Raw genomic sequence first — 19,240 nt, 5'->3', positions numbered from 1 at the left:
CGGCTTGGTCCTCCGTGGCCTCGCGGCGACGCGCTGAGGCACGGACCTTCCGAGGCCGCGGGGCCTCGTGGGTCGGTCGCTTGCCGGCGGAGGGCTCAGCAGCCCCTTCTGTGAATGGCTCTTTGCCGCCATCACCTCCGTCGGGGCCACGAAGTGGACGCTGCTTCTGGAGGGCCGCGGCGCTCTTCCCCGGCCTGCGTTGCGTTCCCTCTCCCCGCCTCTGCGCGAGAGCTGCCGGCCGCCCAGTCGGTGTCTTCTGCCCCGCGGGCCTCCGTGTGCTGGCGCGTCCCACCGAGGGTTTCTGGCGGCTCTGCTCGGCGCTGCTCCCTGCCCCGCCTGCTGCCGCCGTCCCGCCTCCCCCTGCGCTCCCGGCGCGCGAGCTGGCCTGAGCTGGGCCGGCTTGCTTTCCTCACTCCAGTGTCTGTGACCGATCTTTCTCCTCACCATTACTGTTCGCGGGTGTGTCTTTTGCTGGATCACGTAGCGCTGTGCCCTCCAAGAGGGGCCTGATGGTGGGGTTTCCACCCAGGCTCCCTGGTGGCCACACCTGTCCCGCCGGCCAGGGCAGCGCCGCACAGAGAGGGCGCCTGAGCACCATCTGGGCTTCGGGCGCCCTGCCGGGCTGCGGTGCCATGTGCGGGTGGGGGCCCCAGGCCGCTCCCCACTGCAGCGACTCCCACTCTCGTGCCGCTTCAGCCTCTGGGCTGCCTTTGAGCCCCAGGTCGGCGCCGGACAGGCTTGTGGCTGCAACAGGGCCGCAGCCCACAGCGTGGTCGCTGCCTTTGGGGGTGGCTGCAGTTGGGGGGCGCCAGCTGCTGTTAAGCAACCTGGGTGGCCAAGGCAGGAGTCTGCAGCCACAGCTGGGGCTACGACAGCGGGCGCGGGGGCCCCCCTGTTGGAGACCAGCTCCAACAGTTGAGGTGTCTGGAGGCAAGACAGGCAGGACCCTAAGGTGGGAAGGCTCGGCCAGCGGAGATTCCTAAAAAAAGGGAAAAAGGAGAAAAAGGGAAAAGGGGAGTGAGGAAGACACGGGAGTCGGAGCTGGGTGCAAGTCTTGCTGCCCATCTGTTTGCAGGTGTTTGTTTATACTGTGTAGCAGAGTTAGTTACAGTAATGCGTCAGGTAAGTCAGTAAGAAATCAGCATAAAAGTTTTAAGGGAAGAGGGGAACAGTGCCTCCTCCTCCTGCTACTTTATGGCACACTTGCCATCCTTGTGATGGCTTTCAGGGTCTGGGAAAGGATGAGCTGTTAGCCAGGGATTTAGGGGTCCTAGGGAAGGAATAAATTGTGTCAGCAGAGTCGTCAGTGATAGTCTAAAGAGAAGCTAATGGCTGACTTAAGGTTAGCAGAGAGTAGCCAGTGTTTGTTGGAAAAGGTTAATTAAGACTAGCAGAGAGTAGTGAGTGACTGTTTTGGGAAAAGAGTAAATTAGGAGGGAGTCACATAGTCATGCATTAAGCAAAACCTGTGTTGATAAATTAGGAAAATTGTCCATGGGTCCTTCTGCCCTGGGAGTTATCTAAGATTCGCTTTTTGTCAAAGACCAAGGAAGCTTTCCAGGAGTCTTGATGCTCCGGGGTCTTATCTCTCCGGGAGCTGGCCTTTTGTCTTCACTCAAAGAAATTTCCTGCCCAGGAGCAGCTCAGCTTGTACTTGGCTCAGTCCAGGTAGCCAAGGCAATCCAGTTACATACTGATGTGCTACAATATTCTTGATATTATGATCGTACAAAAAAGGGAGGTCGTAACAGAAGTTAGCAGTGGAAATTCTGGTTTTTCAGAGCTTTTCCCTGTCTACCTGGAATCTGTCAGTTGACAGATGTTGCATAGCTTGTGTCACCTCCCCCACGCCCCAGTCCTGGGCTGCGCCCCGCGGTCTCGGCCCCGCCTACCCCTGCCCCGCGGTGCTCCCTGCGCGCCGGCTCACCCCAGCCGGGGCACCTGCAGCAGGCTGGCTGAGGACAGCCGCCCCGGGGGCTTTGCTGCCCCTCTGGGCCTGCACCCAGAGCCGCCCGCGGGTCTCAGGGTGGCGGCCTCTGTTTGGGGGCAGGTGTGCGGCCGGCTCTTCACCCGCTGCGGCCTGGCGCCGCTGTCCCCGCCTGGCGACTGGCGCGATGCTGCGGACCACGTGTGGGGTTGTGTCTGCTGCGCCGCCTCGTCTGGACTGTGTCCTGCTGGCCTGGGCCCGGGCCCGGGCTGGTCTGCAGCCTGGGGAAACGGGCGTCTCTGCAGTTCCTTGGGGCTCCCGCCTGCGTCCAAGGCCACCGCTAGAGGCAGCTGAGCCAGCCTTCGCGAGACCTCGGACCACGGCCGGGCCGCTCCTGTCAGTCGGGTGTCCGTTCTTGCTGGCTTGGGGCCTCTGCTGTGCGCGGCATTTTTTTTTTTTTTTTTTAATAAAAGGACACAAAAGTACAAAGCAATTTTACGAAACTGACCGCGTGTGCTTTTGTTCCTGGAGGGTAGCCAGAGCCTCGCGTCCCATGCTGCCCACAGGACCTCCCCGCAGCCCCGGGCCCGGCCCTCTCCTCTCCCAGGGTGTGGGGTCCCACAGTCGCCTGTTACATTTGACGCAGAGCAGGACATCCTCGTGATGAGAAGGGGTTCCAGCCTGTTTCCTGGCTGCCCCCCGGCCCACCGTGCAGCCCCCACATCATTTGCTCTGGGCCGTGGGAGGGCTCCCTGGAGGTCGCATCGTGGGAGTGTGGTCCCGCTGCAGGGAGCCCTCTGCTCTGGGCTGCGGCTGCACCCTGGGCACCCTGGGTCAGTGGGCTGGGGTCCGGTTTCTGCAGGCCGGGCGCTCCCATGCCCTGTCTTCACACAGACAACCAAGTGCAGGTTGCCAGAGATGCTCTGGGTGCTCTTTCCAGATCCGCCGACACCCTGGGGAGGGCAGAGGTGCCTTACCGCCAGCGCCCGGAGGTCCCTGCCCCTCGGGGCGCAGGCACTGGGCAGCCAAAAGACAGCCCTGGGAACCGCTCTTCTCGTCACGTGGACGTCCCGCACCGCATGAGCTCTACCAGGCGCCCTGGGGACGCCGCACGCTGAGAGGACAGGACTGGGCACTGGGGCTGTGGGAGGTCCTGCAGGGGCGCTGCGTGCTGCTCCCGTGAGCGAGAGGCGCAGCGGCCGAGGCACCTGGATAAGGGTGTTTCAAGGGTGCTGGTCCCACGCCCTCCCGCGGTGTTCTGTGGGCCGCAGCGCCCCGGAGACGCAGGAGGGGCCCCCACCGCAGTGTGGCTGCTGTGTCATGGGGCTGTGGCGCGGGAGTGTGCCGCTGAGAGCGTGTGTGAAGTGGCCCTGTGCCTGCTGGGCTTTGCCCCCTGTGTGCAGCAGCGCTGGGCCCAGCTTGCCTGGGGAGGGCGCGGCCAGGCCAGCAGCCTGAGCTCAGCTGCAGCCAGTGGCGGAGGCCCCAGGGCTGGCGGGCTTGTGCCTGCGTCCAGCCCGCGCCGCCCAGGCACTGCCTGAGGAGCCGAGCGCTGCCTGTCCCGCCCCAGAGCACCCCGCTGGCCCGTCGCCTCACCCGCCTGCCGCATAAGCCGGCAACCTGGGCGCCCTGCTGGGCCGTCTCTGGTGGCTGCTGCTTGGGGAAGGCCATGGGGTCCCCACGGGGCCCTGTCTGCCTTGGCTCCCAGCTGGCTGCGCTCCTCGCCTGGCCACGGCCTTTGCTGCTGCCCACACAGCAGTGGCCTTCCCCGTGCCCTCTGGGCGCACGTCCCCTGTGGGTCGGCGGCTTCTCTCCCCGTCGTTTGCGTGCGGCTCCTTCTGCTCCGAAGCGAGCGTGCCCGAGCCTTGCGGCTGGGTGTCACTGCGGGGCCGGCTGCAGGTGTGGGATCTGTGGGTGGCCGCCGGCCCAGGCGGGGCTTTGGGAAGGCAGGAGCAGTGCAGGCAGCCGGCCATGGCGGGGCTGAGCCTGGGAGGTGGAGGCGCGGCTGCACAGCAGGAGGCCGCAGGCTGGGGGCGCCAGGCTGGGCGGGGTCGGGGCGCTGCTCTGCGGCAGGCCTTGCAAGGGGGTGCCCAGGCGGACGGGCTAGAGAGGAGGGGCTGCTGGTGAGCTGCAGCGCATGGGGTGCTGCCCGGGGCTGATGTGTATTGGAGGGGGCAGGCCAGAGGTGTCGCCTGGCGTGGAGGCCGGTGGGCCCGGGCCTCCGGGGAGGGGTCACCCGTCCTTGCTTTCCTTTGGCAGGTTTGTCACGCGGCCGGATGTCAAGCAGAAGAAAATGGCAAGTTTCCTGGACTGGAGCCTGTGCACCCTGGCCCGCTCCTCCTTCCAGACCATTGAGGGCGTCATTGCTATGGACGGGACGCTGCAGGCCCTGGTAAGCCCTGTCGTGGGAGCAGCATCAGTGGTCAGCCTGTGGGTCCAGGGACTAGTTACACATAGTTGGCTTTTGTGTCCGTTTTCAGTGGCTGGCCTGGTAGCATGCCTCAGTCTGCTGGCACGGCCCGGGCTCTGGCCAGCGTGCCTGCGGGCCTGCCTGATGTGCCAGCCGGGATGGGCTTCCTCCCTGCGGAGGATACGCGTGGCCGCCAGGGGGCAGTGCTGACTGCTGAGCCTGGTGCGTCTGGGCAGGCGGGCTCGCCCCGGCCCGGCCCGCCCTCGCCGCGTCTGGGAAGATAGTGGCTGGGCCGGGAAGTGGGCAGGTGGCTGGGTCTGGTCTGGCTGAGGACTCAGGTCAGGGCACCTCCCCTGGGGGCAGCAGGCCGGACCCCCACCGGGAGCTGGGGGCGCTGCCTCCCCTTTGGGCAGCTGCTCTGCGGCCACGTGGCTTTGGCCCTTGCAGGTGCTAGCAGGGGTCGAGGAGGCTGCGGGAAAGGGCCGGCCACCGGGCCCCAGGCAGGCGGGGGCCGCCTGCCCCTCACCCCCAGCAGCCCCGAGCGCCCAGGCCCGGGCCTCCTGGCCGAGGCCTTCCTGCTGCCACTGCGGCGGCTCCCTTGCTCCTCATGCGCTTGGGCTGCCAACCCTGATGCCCGCCGCCTGCCCCCCGCTGCCCAGGTTCTGGCGAGCTGCCGGCGCTGGACCGGGCCAGGGAGGGATGATGACAGCGGCTGGGGGTGGCCTGGGCCTGACCCCTGCGCCTGCCGCCGGGCACTGGGGCTGGGCAGCCCGGCCCTCTTGGGGAGCCCAGGTCCCGAATCACCTGTTTCCCTGGGGCATTGCCTTTGTCGTCACGGGTGTCGTCGTCCAGGAGCGGGAAAAGGAGCCTGACAAATGAACGTTCCCGGGCTCCTGTTTCGTGAGGTTGTAACTGTTTTCTGTGCTTCCTCTCTGTAAATAACAACGAGCGTTGGGAAGAGTCTTCAGAAAACAGTTCACCCGCTGTGCAGCTCGCCTTCAGAGGGCGTCATTCGGGGACTGGCCCACCAGCCGGCGCCGCGACCTCATCCCGCAGGGTCCTCACTGCGCCTCAGAGACCCACCCGCCGCGCCCCCTGCCCCTGGCCCTCTCACTGGCCTGGCGCCTCGCCGGTGGCCTGGCCCTTCCCGTGGAGCGCGGGTCGGCCGCGGAGCCGCTGCCCCGCCCTCTGTCCGGCCGGCCTGGGGGGGACGGCGCCCCTTCCCTGGGCTGGCACCCGCCTCGGGGAGGGGCTTCCCTTGCGAGCCGTGCGTGTCCGAACCGGCCGGTGTTCCCGTGAGGGCCTGTACTTTCAGCTTCCTTGGGTGACAGTCGATTTCAGCGGTTCATTTTTCAGCCTCTCTGAGGCTCTTCAGACTGTGGCGACCGCCTGGGTGTGGCAGAACCGTGGGGTAGCCGATGTGCCCTGGGGGCTGTTCAGCCGTGTGGGTGTAGTTGCTAGGCCTCGGTCTCCTTGCTGTGGTGGTCTGACCGCGCCGGGCGCGCTCGCGAGGCTGGGTGGAGGCGTTTTGCGCGTGGTGTGAGTGGGTTCTGCAGGCGGGCAGCCCCGGCCACAGAGGCAGAGGAGACTGCGGGGCCTGGGTCTTCTGGCTGCAGGAAGGGCAGGCACCTCCGCCTGCTGCCTGCGGGGGAGTCCTCTTGAGGCCAGCCCGGTCCCCCGGGAAATCCGCCTTCCCGACAGGCTCCCCGGCCTCCAGCAGTGCCCGGCCGGGAGCTGCCCTCCTGGGCTGCTGCTTTGCCCGTGCGAGGCGGCGGCCAGTCGGTGCCTTGGCCAGGGCTGGCACGGCCGGGTCTCGGAGGCCTGCCTGGGTGGGGCTGGGCGGGCCGGCGCCTCGGCGCCTTGGGTGAGGAGGGCGGGCAGGCGTGGGGCAGACCCGCAGGGGACTGGCCACAGGCGCCTGCTCGGGCACTGTGTCCTCCCCTCGGGCCGTTCCTGGTCCTGCTGCCCTTCCCAGGCGGGACACACTGCTGGCCGCAGGCTGCTCCCCGAGTTCCCGAGGAGGAGAGGGATTTGGCGTCCGGGGGCCCCGCCCAGGCAGGGGCCGTGGGTTAGCCCACCCGCGGGGGCCAGGCCGCCGCCCTGCTCTGGCCCTGCCGCCGCCTCTGCGAGCCTGGCGCTGGGCTCGGCTGTTTCCTTTTCTGTTTGTGAAGAGCAGTTTGGCCTAATTGACGCTGCTGCCACCAGCGGGCGGGGCTGGCCCTGGGCGCCGGGAGTGGAGCCGGTTTCACCACAGCCCGTCAGACCTGAACGGGGAGGCGGCCGCTGCGTGACGAGGCGTGCAGGTGCTGTCTGGGGTGGCGCGTCGCCTTTGATGCACTTGGCCGCCTTTCCATCCACCTGCTCGTCCGTGCGCGCTCGGCGAAACAGGTGGACCCGGCAAGCACCGTCGAAACTGGGGCCGGCCGCTCCCTGCGGCGGGCGCTCCCTCCCGGTGACCTCAGCCCTCGTGGGAGGGCCGGGTTTGGCAACCGCCTGCGGCGCTGGGAGCCCTTTGTTAGTGCCGTGGGTGGGGCCTGGCAGCGGGCAGCCCTGCTGCGGGGCCCTCTGGGCCGCGGGGCCCTTTGTGCCAGGCTCCTGGGGGGCCCCTGACTGGGGCGACGGGTGCCCTCACTGCCCGGGGCGCTGCTTCTCTCTGAGAGGGCGGCTTTCCCGTCACCACGGACGCCAAGTTCCTTGATTTTCTCACTGACCAAAGCGGACACCTTGTCCCTGTAGAACGCTGGTGTGCGTATGCACCGCGGGAGAGACCCTGCGGCCTGCCCGGCCCTGGCCTCCTCGCCCCAGGGCAGGGTCCACGCTGCGCGGGGCCAGCTGCTCCGGGCGCCCCGTGGGAGCGCCCGGGCCCCGGAGCTGCCCCTCGGGTGCATGCGTGAGCCCAGCCTGCAGGTGTTCCCGGCGCGCTGCCCGCAGCTCTCTGCGCCTGGGCCGACGCCCCAGGCTGGGCTCTGGCCTGGCTCTCCCGCTGGGGCTGGGCGGAGCTGCTGCCTAGCCCCAGGCAGCGCACTCGTGGGGGCGTCTGACAACCCGAGAACGGGGGTGCAGCTTGGACCAGGCGCCTGCGACGGCTGGCAGAACTGTGTGACAGGAGTGGTCAAGGGGCCGCGTGGCCTGCGCCCTCCCTGGTCCTGGTCAGTGGCCTCCGCTGCAGGCTGTGGGGCCTCACAGCTCTCAGCGGCCCGTGGCCGTTCCCAGGGGCTGGACCCTCGCCTGGCTGCGCTGTCCCCTTGGCCTCGGGCTCCCGGTCTCTGAGGCCCGGGCCTGACACCCCGCGCAGTGGTGCGACCCTTCCCCACACCCAGCTCCAGGCTCCTGGGGGGCCCTCAGGACTGGCGTGATGGCTGCTGTCTCCTAGGTCGGACGTGTGCTGGGGCTCGGGCTGGGGTGGGGCTGCCGTTCCCCCAAACCAGCAGCAGGCCCCAGCCCCCGGGCCCTCGGGCGGGGCTGCTGCTGCAAGTTTCGGGGTGCGCTGGTGGCCCCTCTGCCTTTGTAGCCTGTCCGTGGGGGCGGGCTCAGCTTCCGGCCGGGGGCCGCGTCGGTGCCTGCAGCCTGACTTGCGTGGGGCAGGCGCTGCCTCTTCTGACCGGGCAGTTGGGGGACGGTGTCGAGCTGGGGCACGGGCGGCCTGTCCAGTGGTGCCTGGCCGGCCGGAGGGGCTTGGACGCCCGCGCGCTGCTGCACCCAGCCTTCCCGTGTTTTGTTTAATTAAAGTTCGCTGTGGCTTGTTTGCTGCAACTTTAGCAGGACTGTCGAGGGCTCGCTGGCCCTCGCGGAGCCTCACAGGCCGTTTGTCGTGTGCAGCGGGAACTGGGTGCAGCGGTTCCATTTCCCACCTGTGAGAGTTCCCGTTTCCCCTTCGTGTCGTGGTCCTGAGGGCCTGGACCAGCCCCGCTCGGAGGACGAGTCCTTCCTCGTGAGCACCCAGGCTTGGTGGCGCCAGCCTGCAGCCGCGGTGTTGGGCTGGCCCTGCCTGGGTCTGGCCTGGGCCCGTTTCTAGCTGCCCAGGGCGGCTCCCAGCCAGCGTCAGCGGCTGCTGTGGCCCCGACGCCCTGCTTGGGTGTGCGGGGTGCTCCTGGCCGCTGGCGCTGGGAGTGTGGCAGTGAGTGGGGCCGGCAGGCCGTGGCCCTGAGTGGCATCCCCAGGTCTCCGTGTCGGCCCTCAGGTCCCGCCGGCCCTCTCTGGGGCCTGGTGCTGCTTCCCAGCTCCGGACTGGGTGTGGGGTTGGGGGGGGAGCAGCATGGCTCCTGGAGGCTGCGTTCCCTGGGGTCCGCTGGCGTGTGGGGCCGGGTGCGGCCTGCACCAGCTCGCAGGAGTGGGCAGTGGGCGGTGGTGAGCAGGCCGGAGGCACCGTCCTCTCTGCCTCCATGTGGCTTGGTCTCATGAAGCGCAGACTGAGAGCAGAAACGGTGTGGAAAGGTGGGGCTCCGGGCTCCCCGCCCCACCCAAGGCTCCCATGCTGGAGCCAGGGGACCCGGCGCCCCACCCCAAGAGCCACGCAGACCCTGTGGAGCGCCTGCGGGCCCTCCCCCGGGACACGAGCATGGCGGTGACTGCGCGGCTCAGGGGCCTGTGTGAGCACACAACACCAGGACATAAAGGGCTCTCAGAGCCGGACACCTGGGGTCAGAGGGCCCGTCACACAGCGGACCCTCCCGACCTCACGAGCTTGTCCCCAGAGTCACCCACGCTGCGGCCCAGCGTGTCTGGCCACATCAGCACCAGGCAGGTGTGACAGAGCCGCACAGGCCGGTCCCGCTGGCTCAGAGGACATTGCAGAGAAGCAGCGGGGCCAGAGGAGGACACACAGCAAGGCCCTCATGCTGGCAGGCTGCGGGGTCCTGCCCACACCCAGGGTGGGACGGCTGCCCACAGGCCCCACTGCAGCCTGGCCAGCGGCAGGTAGACGGACGTGTGAACTAGCGGCCCGGCCACCTCTCCCAGGCCCGTTCCCTGCACAGCTGCTCAGGAACGGGCCAGCGCCGCCCAGGCAGCCGGGGAGCCTCGGGCTTCCCACCCCCAAGGCTGGGCCACCAGCAGCCGCAGCAGGAGAGACCTGCCAGGAGGGCGGCAGGCTCGCCGGGCCCAGCTCTGCGGGCCGGGCGCCTGGGCAGCGAGCTGTGGCGTGGCGGCAGGTGCCCCCCATGTCCCACTGCGGCCACCTCGGTCTCTGCACCAGCCCTGGCCCTGCCGAGCGGCTCAGAGCGGCGGCCCAGGCTGCACCACCCCCAGGGGCCCAGGCCTGGCCCGCCCCAGGGCGGCATCTAGTCGCCTCACACGGGGCCACGACGCCTGGGGCGACGGCCTCTGCCCCGGGCGGCGGCCAGCCGGGCACCCCAGCTGGGGCCACAGGAGGGACCAGGAGTGAAATCCCCTGGGACTGACGAGCGGACGGCCTGCCGCAGAGCGCCGCGATGGTCCTGCCCGGCCCAGGCCGGCGCCCAGACGTGAGCGCGACGACAGCGAGGAGAGAGTGACCTTTGCATGCTGAATGCCCAGAGGTGGGGCACCGCAGAACCCCAAAAATGCTCTCCACGGGCACGTTGTTTATTCTGCGTGTTCCTCATGGCATTTTTTTTTTTTTTTATTATTACGGTTTTTTTTTTTTTACGTCATTCTTCACATTTGCGTTTTTTTCCCATCTCCGGTGCAATCTCCATGGGCGTCCGCACAGTCCCGTGCACTCGACCCACCCCAGTCCTGATCCCGTCCCCCTCCCACCCCATAAAGTGTTTCTGGTTCATAGTTGTTTACTGTTTACGTTTTTACCTTATTACAACTGTTCCTCTCCTGTCTTCCCTGCCTCGTGGCTTGAAACCGGAGCGCAGAGCCGGCGCCTGCCCAGGAGGGCGCTCGCCCTCCGCTCAGCGGGCTGCAGGGAGGCCCCTCAGCCCCACCCACCGAGGCCCCGCGCCCTGCAGGAGCCGGGGCAGGGGAACGGGCTGTCTCGCCCGTGGGCCCTCACCCTGCGCTCGGTGGGCGGGCCCAGCTGGGCGTCTGAGGTGAGCACGTGCTCCGGGGCGCCTGCCCGGTCTCTCGCTGTGCCTGCATCTGGCCTGTTGCTGCTTGGTGGCGTTTAGGGTAAAACTCTGGCAACACCTGCTTGTTGGGACGATTTATGCGTGCTCTCATTCCTGTTTTTCTTCTTAGGCGCAGATATTTAAGCACGGGAAACGTGAGGACTGCCTGCCCTTTGGTGAGTTCCCGCGCAGGCTGTGTGATGTGGGCTTTGCGTCTCCTGAGGTCTCCTGGGCACAGAGATCTGCAGTTCGCTGTGTCTGTGATCGCGGCTGTGGCCCCCCTGGGCTCCTGGCCCGCCCCGACCCCGGGCCGCGACTCCAGCGCTCCTGGGCCCGGCTGGTGGGGCTGCCGTTGTGCCGATGGCTACCGCTGCCTCTTCTGCTCGTTGGCCTCATTCTCTCTACTTTCGGGGGAGCCTCAGCTTGTGGAAAGACGCCCCCTCCCCAGGTTATTCCCTCGGAAAGGGCCCTGCATCGCCTGTGCTGCCCGGGGCGGCTCCCCGCAGGGGCGGGGCCGGGGCAGGGGCTGGCCGGCCCCTCGGGCCCCGGAGCCCGCCTTGGCCGGGCCGCCCGTGCCCACACCTGGGGAGCGCTGGGTTGTGCCCAGCCTGGGCGAGGGTCCTGCCACCGCCCCGGGCCAAGCCAGGGCGCAGGCCGCCCACAGGCCTGTGTTTGGGAAGACACGTGGATTGGGCTTGTGTGTGTGGACACGTATACGCGTATGGACACTTTTTTTTTGCGTTACGGGCAATTTCAAGAGCGTGTGGAGGAAGAGGGACTCCGAATGGACTGAGCTCGCGCCCACACACTACACCTTCTCGCCTTCACTCTGCTGGGCCCCTGCATTCCTGGAGCGCGGGGCCCCGGAGAACGGGGCGCGGCCCCGGGTGGCCCCGCCTGCCCTGGCCACACGCCGATCCGACCCGGCTGCGCCCGTTGGGCTCTGTGTGCTCTTCGGGGCTTGGGGGCGCCGTGGAAGGGCTCTGACGCACCCTTGCGCCTATGCTCCCCACCTCCGTCTCCCGGGTGCTCCCCTTGGTTTCACAACTGGCCTTGGCAGTGTAGGGCGTGGGCGGCGCCACTGCCTGCGTGCAGCGTGCCCCGTGCTGGGCCGCTCCAGCCCCGCTGCCCAGGCTGCTGACCAGCCCGGCCACGCCGCCCTCTGCACGTGCCTCCCCGGGCCGCCACGGCCACGCTGCCTGCCCGCCCCGCCGGCTGGCCTCCCCTCCCGGGACGCGGCTGTCCTGGGGGTCAGTGCTGCGCGGAGGCTGGCAGGCGGCACGGGGAGGCCTCAGGCTGGGGCCCACTGCCAGCCGTGTGCTGTCGTTTCAGCCGCCGCCGTGCTCCGCTGCCTGGACGGGTGCAAGCTCCCCGACAGCAACCAGACCCTGCTCCGGAAACTTGGCGTGAAGCTGGTGCAGCGGCTGGGCCTGACCTTCCTGAAGCCCAGACTGGCCAAGTGGAGGTGGGTAGGCTGAGCCGGGCGTGGGGGCAGTGCGTTCGACCCTCCCTGCTTCCCGGCCCCCGGCGTCGCCTGGCTGACAGGAGCTGCTCCCTTTGGCGGGTTTCTGGCCTCGAGACCTGCAGCTGGAGAGTCGGCCGGGCGCGGCGGGGGAGCCCGGCCCACACAGTGGCCTGGCCGCGGTGTGTGCTGGCCGCTCCTGGGGATCGGCGTCTGCTGTGGCGCCGCTGTGGCTTTGACGCAGACACAGACCTAATGTCCGTGCACACAGAACTGGGGTACAGGCCAGGGGTGTGGGGGCGGTGAGGGGATTCACCAGAGACACAGCGGGGAGCAGAACAGGCCGACTGACGAAGTCCACTGCTGAGGGGGCAGCGGGCGGGTCAGGGGAGGGCTCTGTGCCCTGGTGGTCAGCTCCGGGTGGGCGTCTGACTCGCTCTCAGTGGCTGCCCGCAGTGCTGCACTCCAGCCCGCGGCTCCCCCCGGAGGCTCTGATGTCTCTTAATGGTCGTCAGTTTTATTCCAACGATGAGCGTGTGTGGCATGGGCAGGAGCGATCTGGTCAAGCTCAGCCTGGCCCTTGCCTGGCCGTGGGACTCCCGGAGGACGTGCCGGAGGGCGCGGGTGGCTTGGGGCTGAGCGCTTGGGGCCCGCCGAGCGCCCGGCGGGGGCGGAGCGCAGGGGGAGGGCGGTGGGCATGGCGGCTGGGAGCACCGGCCCTATCTCGGGGTAGCTGGGCTCCGGGCCGGGAGGAGGGGCTGTTTCCGACTGAGGTGACCGCAGGAAGAACCGGTCGCCCTGAGGGCGCTCTCCTCACCCAGGCGCCGCGAGCACAGCCGACGGCCCCTGCTGTCCCCTCGCTGCGTCCTCCCGGACGGGCTGAGCAGCGTGGCCAGTCTGGCCTGAGCCGGTCACATCGATGCGCAGCGGACCGGCCCTTGTCCCTGAGCGTTTACCTGGGAGGGGCCAGCTCAGCTTCGCGCCTGCCCGTCGGCTTCCGCGGGCCTCGGGGGCCTGCTCGCCGCCGCCGGCCGCCCAGCATCTTCCGTGTCTGTCTCTTCCTTGGGGCCGAGCCCCGCCTGGTCTCGGGCTTCTGGCCGCGCTGCCTTCTGAAGCCCAGGAGGCCCCGAGTCCCTCCGCAGCCCTGTGCGCCCCTCGGGTGCTCCCCGGCGCCACGCCCGCCCGGCAGCCTGTTTCCACGGCTCTGCTGCCCCCGCTGCTCTGTCCGCCAGCGCAGGGGTCTTGCCCGACTTGCTGCCTTGGGCTCTCCTGAGGGACCATCAGACTTTGTGCAGAATTTGGGGTTCCTTTCTCCAGCGTCTGTGCTCTCCTTACCAGGGGGCTGCCCTCTGCCTGGTGTTGCTGGGCAGCACTTCAGAGGGCACCTCGGGCAGGGCCAGGCCTGGGCCCACCTGAGGTCCTACCTGCCACTCCGTGTGGGGTCCCAGGCCGCCGGCCGCGTGGGGCGTCACCCCGCCTTCGGCACTGCAGCCCGCCCAGCGTCTGGTCCCGGGGTCCCAGGGGCCACGTGTGCGAGAGTGGTGCCGGAGGGAACGTGACGACGCTGCCCGGCGCCCCGTGGTTCTGTGGCCTGTGCCGGAATCCTCCTCGTGGCTGCTGAGGCCACGCCCTTCCGTCCATGGCGGAGGAAGCTGGCTCTTGACTTGAGGTAAGGCCGCTCACCCTCGAGGCCGGGAGCCCTGACCGCCGGGCCGGTGTCTGTCCTGCAGGTACCAGCGCGGCTGTCGCTCGTTGGCTGCCAACCTGCAGCTCCCGGCCCAGCACCAGAGCCCGCCCGCGGCGCAGGCCCCGTCCCCCGACAGCGCCGATGCCGACTATGACGTGCCCGAGGAGGTGGAGAGCGTGATCGGTGCGCCACCGGCCGGGGAGCCGGGGAGGCGGGCCTGGCCAGGAGGGGCGGGTGGGGGCGCCCGCTGGAGGCTCTGCACCCACTGTGCTCCCAGGTGTCCGGCGGGGGCCCTGGGGTTCAAGGCAGCGGGTCACAGAGACCCCATGTGCCTTCCCTGGCCGCCTGGTGCCCCCATCGAGGTCTGTCTGAGCCCCGCTGGGGCGTGCTGGACCCGACTTCCAGACCTCCGCACCTCCCGGCCCTCTGGGCCCTCGGCGGCCGTCCTGAGGTCCTGAGGACCCGGCCGCAGTGGCCTCTGTGGCCCCCTGAGGCTCTGGCGCCGTCTCCTCCGCAAGGCCTCCCCCTGGCTTTGCTGCTTAGACACAGCCTGGCGCTTCCTGAGGCGACTTGGGGTGTGGGCGGGGGGTCCCCGCTCTGCATTTAGACGCACAGTGAAGTTCCCTCGCAGCGGCCCTGGGACCGGCCTCCAGGCTGGGGGCGGGCGCCCGGCGCTGCTGCTCAGGCCCACCCCACCTTCTTGCAGAGCAACTGCTGGTTGGGCTGAAGGACAAGGACACCATTGTCCGGTGGTCTGCGGCCAAAGGGTAGGTGCTGGCTTGGGGTCCCCATGCGGCTCGCTGGAGCTGCCCGTCCGCGGCGACCTCCGGAGCAGGCGCGTCTGCCCCGCGCCCCCGGGCCAGCTGACGGCCTGCAGCCCCCTCTTCCTCCGCTGTGGGCAGAGGCCGAGTTGCTCCTTTGCCTTCAAAAGTTGCTTTTCCGGTCCCCACGTCCTCAGCACGGCCCCACTCCCCGCTCCCGGCAGCCGGGACAACAGGCCAGCAGAGCCCGTCCTGGCCTGGGAGGCCTGGACCGCTCTGTCAGCTGGGTGGGGTCTGGAGCGTGGCCACGCGAGGCCCCTCAGAGTCCTGAGACCTGTGTGCAGAGGGGGAGCGTGGGGGGGGGCTCGTCCCAGGCCTGGGCTGTTGTGTGGGGCCTCAGGGAGGGCAGAAGGGCCCGCGGGCTCCCTGTGGGAATTTGCTTCTGCCGCTGTGGCTGCCGCCCCGAGCCCAGAGTCCCGTCTGTTTGGTGCGGGATGGGCTGTGGGGCCGCCTACAGGTCCTGGGGCGGAACCGGGCCTGAGCAGGGTCCCAGCCTCCGAGCGCCGGCAAGGCGGTGTCCAGCATAAAGTGAGGCGGCCCCTGTGCAAGAGGGCGGCGTGTCCAGGTTGGCAGCTGGTGCCTTGTCTGGGGGGCGCTGCCTGCCCTGGGGCCCATGTGGCTGCTCAGGTTCTGGACAGTGCCAGCGTGAGGTGCTCCCCAAGGGCGCGATGCAGAACCTGGGTTGGCCTCCCTCTCCTGCTGCTCCGGGGGGAGCTCATCGCCTGTGGGCTGTGCCCGGTGGCCCTGGGGGAGCTGGCGGCTCTTCTTCCCTTCTCCAGAATTGGCAGGATGGCGGGCAGGCTGCCCCGAGAGCTGGCGGACGACGTGGTCGGGTCCGTGTTGGACTGCTTCAGGTAGGCCGGGGCGGGCGGGCGCGCCGGCTCGAAGCCGCGGTTTCCCTCTGCTGTGAGAGCTCCTGGGCCTGGGGCCTGTGTGCAGGGACAGGCGGCATGTTCACGTGGACGTGGGCAGTGCCCTGGGTGTGCTCTGGGGTCTGGCTGTGTCTGGGCGCACACTGCCTGGCCCGCTGGTGGCGTGTCCCTCCGGCTGTGTGGCCGCGGAGACGTGTGTCTGCCAGGCCGCCGGTGCAGTTAGCTGTGAGCACCGTGAGCGACCTGCTCAGGGCCCCAGTTGATGGCCACGCTGCCGCCCCGGGCCATGGGGGGAGGGTGGCCCGGGCCGCCTGGGGCCGGGAGCCGGGGCTGGTCCCGCCGTGGCCCTGCTTGCCGTGCACCTGGCTGAGGACGGGGCTGGCGGTGCCGGGCCAGGTGTTGGGGCACGTCTCTGGCCGTGGCCCATGGCACAGGGACCCCGGTCCTGGGTGCAGAGGTGCTGTCTAGGCGCTGAGCGAGCCTGTCAGCCACCAGGCCCAGAGCCGCCTCCGCGTCAGACAGGCCCTCCCGGCCCCGTGCCCAGCTCCCCTCCCTGGCACGGAGCCCGACCTCCTGGGTCATCCAGGGCGCCGATGCAGGGGAAGGTCCCCTTCCACCCCCGGCCAGGCCCTCTGGGCCCTTGCAGGCTGCTGGGCTGTCCAGTGTCCGCCCGTCAGGCTCACTCAGTGGTTGCTGCGTCTCTGAAAGGCCAGGGGTCTCCTCCCAGTCACAGCCCTCGGGGACACCGGGCGGCTGACTGACGTTTGGGCTGGACGTGCGATGAGCCTTGATAGTCCTCCCCTCGGAATCGGCCGCGGAGCCGCCGCGAGAGCGGCGCCCACCTGCCTGTCGCGCGGCGTCCGAGGCCCCACGCTGGTCCGGTGGGTGCGCGCCAGGCCGTGCCCGCGGGAGACGCCCAGCCGCTCTCCCAAACATTTCCCTGGCGTCAGGGTGACTTCCCGATGCAGCCAAGAGCCCCGCGGTGTCTTCGGCAGTGGGGCAGCTGCTGGCCTGGCCCCCAGCCGCCGCCCCAGCCGCTCCAGTTCTGTTACAGTGGTTGCGCTCAGGCCTGATTGCCGGCGCGGGCAGGTGTTCACTGGCGTCGTACTTCCACTAGTGCCCCTTCCCGAGGCCACTTTGTCCTGACTTTCTGACTCCAGTTGCATCCCTGAGGTCAGCAGTGGGGACCGTGGGTGGGTGGCCTGGCCTGGCTCTGGGCCCTGTGCCTGAAGCATCCCGAGTGGGGGGACTGGCACAGAGGCTGGCCAGCAGCCTGGGGCCCCAGCACCCCCTGGACCCTTCTGCTTGGTGGGTACCCAGGACAAAGCTGGGTGTCACCGTGTAGACTTGGGTGTCGCCTAGCATGGGACCGCACTGATCACCCCCCGCCCGGGGCTGATGGCGCTCTGCATCTCAGGCTTCCCGTGCCCTCAGCTTCCAGGAGACCGATAACGCCTGGCATGGCGGGTGCCTGGCCCTGGCAGAACTGGGCAGAAGAGGCCTGCTGCTCCCTTCTCGGCTGGTGGATGGTGAGTGACCCTCGGCTCTGTGCAGCGGGAGGGGCTCTTCGTCCTGCCCCACTCCCCACTCCTGGCGCGGCCTCCCCGTCCGCACGCGCTCTCACGCGCTGGGCCCGGGCGCCTGTCTCCAGGGCGGCCTTTCGTCAGAGCTGCTGCCGTGAGATGCTGCTGCCGTGGCCCACAGCCGCATGCTGCCTGAGGCCCAGCTCGCACCTGCCGGGGCTCCGTGGGCGGCCACTCTTGGGCCGCATGTCCCGACTCCCAGGCCTGGCCACATGGGCAGCCGGTCAGGCTGATGGGACGGTCCCTGGTTGTGGCCCAGCCCTGGGAGGCGACTTCTGTGCTGAGTGATGGGCCGTGGGGCCGGTGCGGCCCTGGCCTCAGCAGCCTGGCGTTGGAGCCAGAGGCCCACGCTGTGTGTGTTCTGTCCACTCCCTGCCTGCCTCTGCGGCCACCTCACAGAGCCGTGGTTCTCAGCCATGGTGTTCAGCCTCGAGCCGCCACCCTCACCGATTTCAAAACATTTTCATGGTTCCAAGGCCGCCCCCTCCCCTGCTCCCCGGCCCGGCTGGGCCTGGCCCGGGGCTCTGCTGGCTGCTGCTGGCCTGGCCTCGGCTTGCGTCTGTGCGGGTGGCGTGTGATCATGCCGCTCAGGCCTCGTGGAAGATGCGCCGCTGCCGGGGGCCTGTGTCCGTGGTGTGGACCTGCAGGCAGCATCACGGGCCAGAGTGCAGTTGCCGTCTGGCCTTGGGCGGCGCTGGCCAGGCTTGTCCCTCTGACTCTTGGGTGGCAGTCGACCCTGCGGACAGGCCTCACTGTCCACTCACGAGCTGGTGCGCGTGGTTGGGCCCGTGCCTTGGCCCTCGTGAGTAGAGTGTGGTGGGGCCTGTGCGCAGGTGCTGTGTGGACACGACTCGGCCGCTGGCCGGTCCAGCGCCCTGGGGCCCCCGACCGTCTCCCGAGGGCCACGCCTGCCTCCACACAGCCAAGGCGTCTTATGCCCTGCGGTGGCGTCCTCTTGGGCAGCCCCCTGGTGGGGACCGGTGATGGAAGGGGACACCCGTGCACCCTCCGGTCAGGTCTGGGCACGGGGTGACACTCTAGCAGTGGAGGCTGGTGACCAACATCTGAGGTGGCCAGAGGGCTCAAAGCGACACCTTCCCAGTGGGTGCCGGTGGACAGCGAGCCCTGGAGGGAGCAGCCACAGCACCCGCACCAGGAGCGGCAGTCGCAGAGGCCTCCCGCTTCCGCTGCCCGTGGGCCGGCCTGCGTGTCGGCCAGCCTTCTGCCTGTCAGAGGGGCTGATGTGGTCCCCGTGTCCCGTGCGCCCACGCCAACCGGCATCCAGCAGCCTCCGGGGCCCGTCTGGGGCCGCTGCGGGAGGCAGCCGCCAAGACAGGCGTGACTGGGCGGGCGGGCGGGTCTGGGAAGGCTGCAGAGCCGCCCGCCGGCCCCACGCGGCCAGCACGCGCTGGGAGGCCGTGTGTGGTGGCCTCAGGAAGGGGTCTGGAGGCCACGTGTGGGCGCAGCCCCTGAGGGAGCCTCGCCTACGGGGAGAGGGGCCTGGCCGGGCTGCCGTGCGCCCCGGACCCCAGCCTCGGCACTCCCCTCGGCCTGTGCGCCCGGGGCCCGGGCTCGGCGCTCGGCGCCTCCTTCTGTGCGGCCCTCGCCTGCCCTGCCGACGCCATGGCACTGGGCTCCAGCCTGCGTGGGTCTGAGCCGCGGCCCCGGGTCGGGGGGGGCAGTGTCCCGGTGCCGAGCGAGGAGGCTTTCTGGGGAATGGTGCCCCCAGCCCACCCGGCCTGCGGGAGGTGACGTGGGGCTGGGCTTGGGCCACGGTGGGGACCATCGGCCTTGGCCCCCGCGGCCTTGTAGTTCAGGGTCCTCGTGTCATGCGGTCCCCGGGCTGCGGGCCTCTGTGGAGCACGTGTGGGGCAGTGCCCTCCCGCCAGGCACCGGTGGGCCGCGGAGGAGACCGCCGGCGTGTCCTTGGTGCCGTGGGCAGCGCCTGCTCCAGGGCTGGCTGCTTCCTCCCGCCACTCTGCTGCTGTCCACCCGCGTGCCGGGGCTTCGGGGCTCGTGTCCTGGGGCGTGGAGCCAGGGAGGGAGGCCGTCCGGGCGTCAGCACCCCGCCTCTGCTCTCCGAGGGTGCTGACGCCGTAACGTGTGGCCTCTGTCACTCTGTGGTCAGCGCGTGCGACCCACGGAGCCTGGTGCCTGGCCGGCCCGAGCCCGGCGTGCACCCACAGCCTGACCCGGGCCTCGGGCAGGGCCCTGAGCGCCCCTGGACGGGCAGCGCTGCAGCCCTCCTGCGCCCGGCAGCCTGTGCGCCCCGCCGTTTCCGCCGTGTCCTGCCGCAGAGTAAAGCCCCCACGCCGGGCCAGGCTCGTGGGCCTGTCTGCGGAGGCCGCTGGCCCCGGGGCCTGGACTCTCTTCCCGACCCGGCACGGAGCCGCCGGGACACACACACCTGCGCCCCCCTCCAGTGTGCTCCTGCGGCCGGGGCCGG

The 19,240-nt window shown here is 69.5% G+C and overlaps 1 protein-coding gene across 1 annotated transcript in view; it reads left to right on the top strand.

The window, feature by feature from the left end:
- TBCD (tubulin folding cofactor D) overlaps nt 1–19,240 on the top strand; it is a 62,613-nt gene that overhangs the window by 6,563 nt on the left and 36,810 nt on the right. The window contains exons 5-11 of the mRNA XM_012734732.1: nt 4,184–4,316; nt 10,500–10,545; nt 11,702–11,834; nt 13,562–13,701; nt 14,225–14,285; nt 15,119–15,193; nt 16,646–16,740. Of these exons, the coding sequence (XP_012590186.1) occupies nt 4,184–4,316; nt 10,500–10,545; nt 11,702–11,834; nt 13,562–13,701; nt 14,225–14,285; nt 15,119–15,193; nt 16,646–16,740 (683 nt within the window). The remainder of the gene's footprint in view (nt 1–4,183; nt 4,317–10,499; nt 10,546–11,701; nt 11,835–13,561; nt 13,702–14,224; nt 14,286–15,118; nt 15,194–16,645; nt 16,741–19,240) is intronic.

The sequence above is a fragment of the Condylura cristata genome, unplaced genomic scaffold, assembly GCF_000260355.1.
Source record: "Condylura cristata isolate star-nosed mole 26May11 unplaced genomic scaffold, ConCri1.0 scaffold00068, whole genome shotgun sequence".
In the NCBI taxonomy this organism is placed as follows: domain Eukaryota; kingdom Metazoa; phylum Chordata; class Mammalia; order Eulipotyphla; family Talpidae; genus Condylura; species Condylura cristata.
Note: the sequence above shows the minus strand (reverse complement) of the source record. Positions and strands in the feature narration are given on the sequence as shown.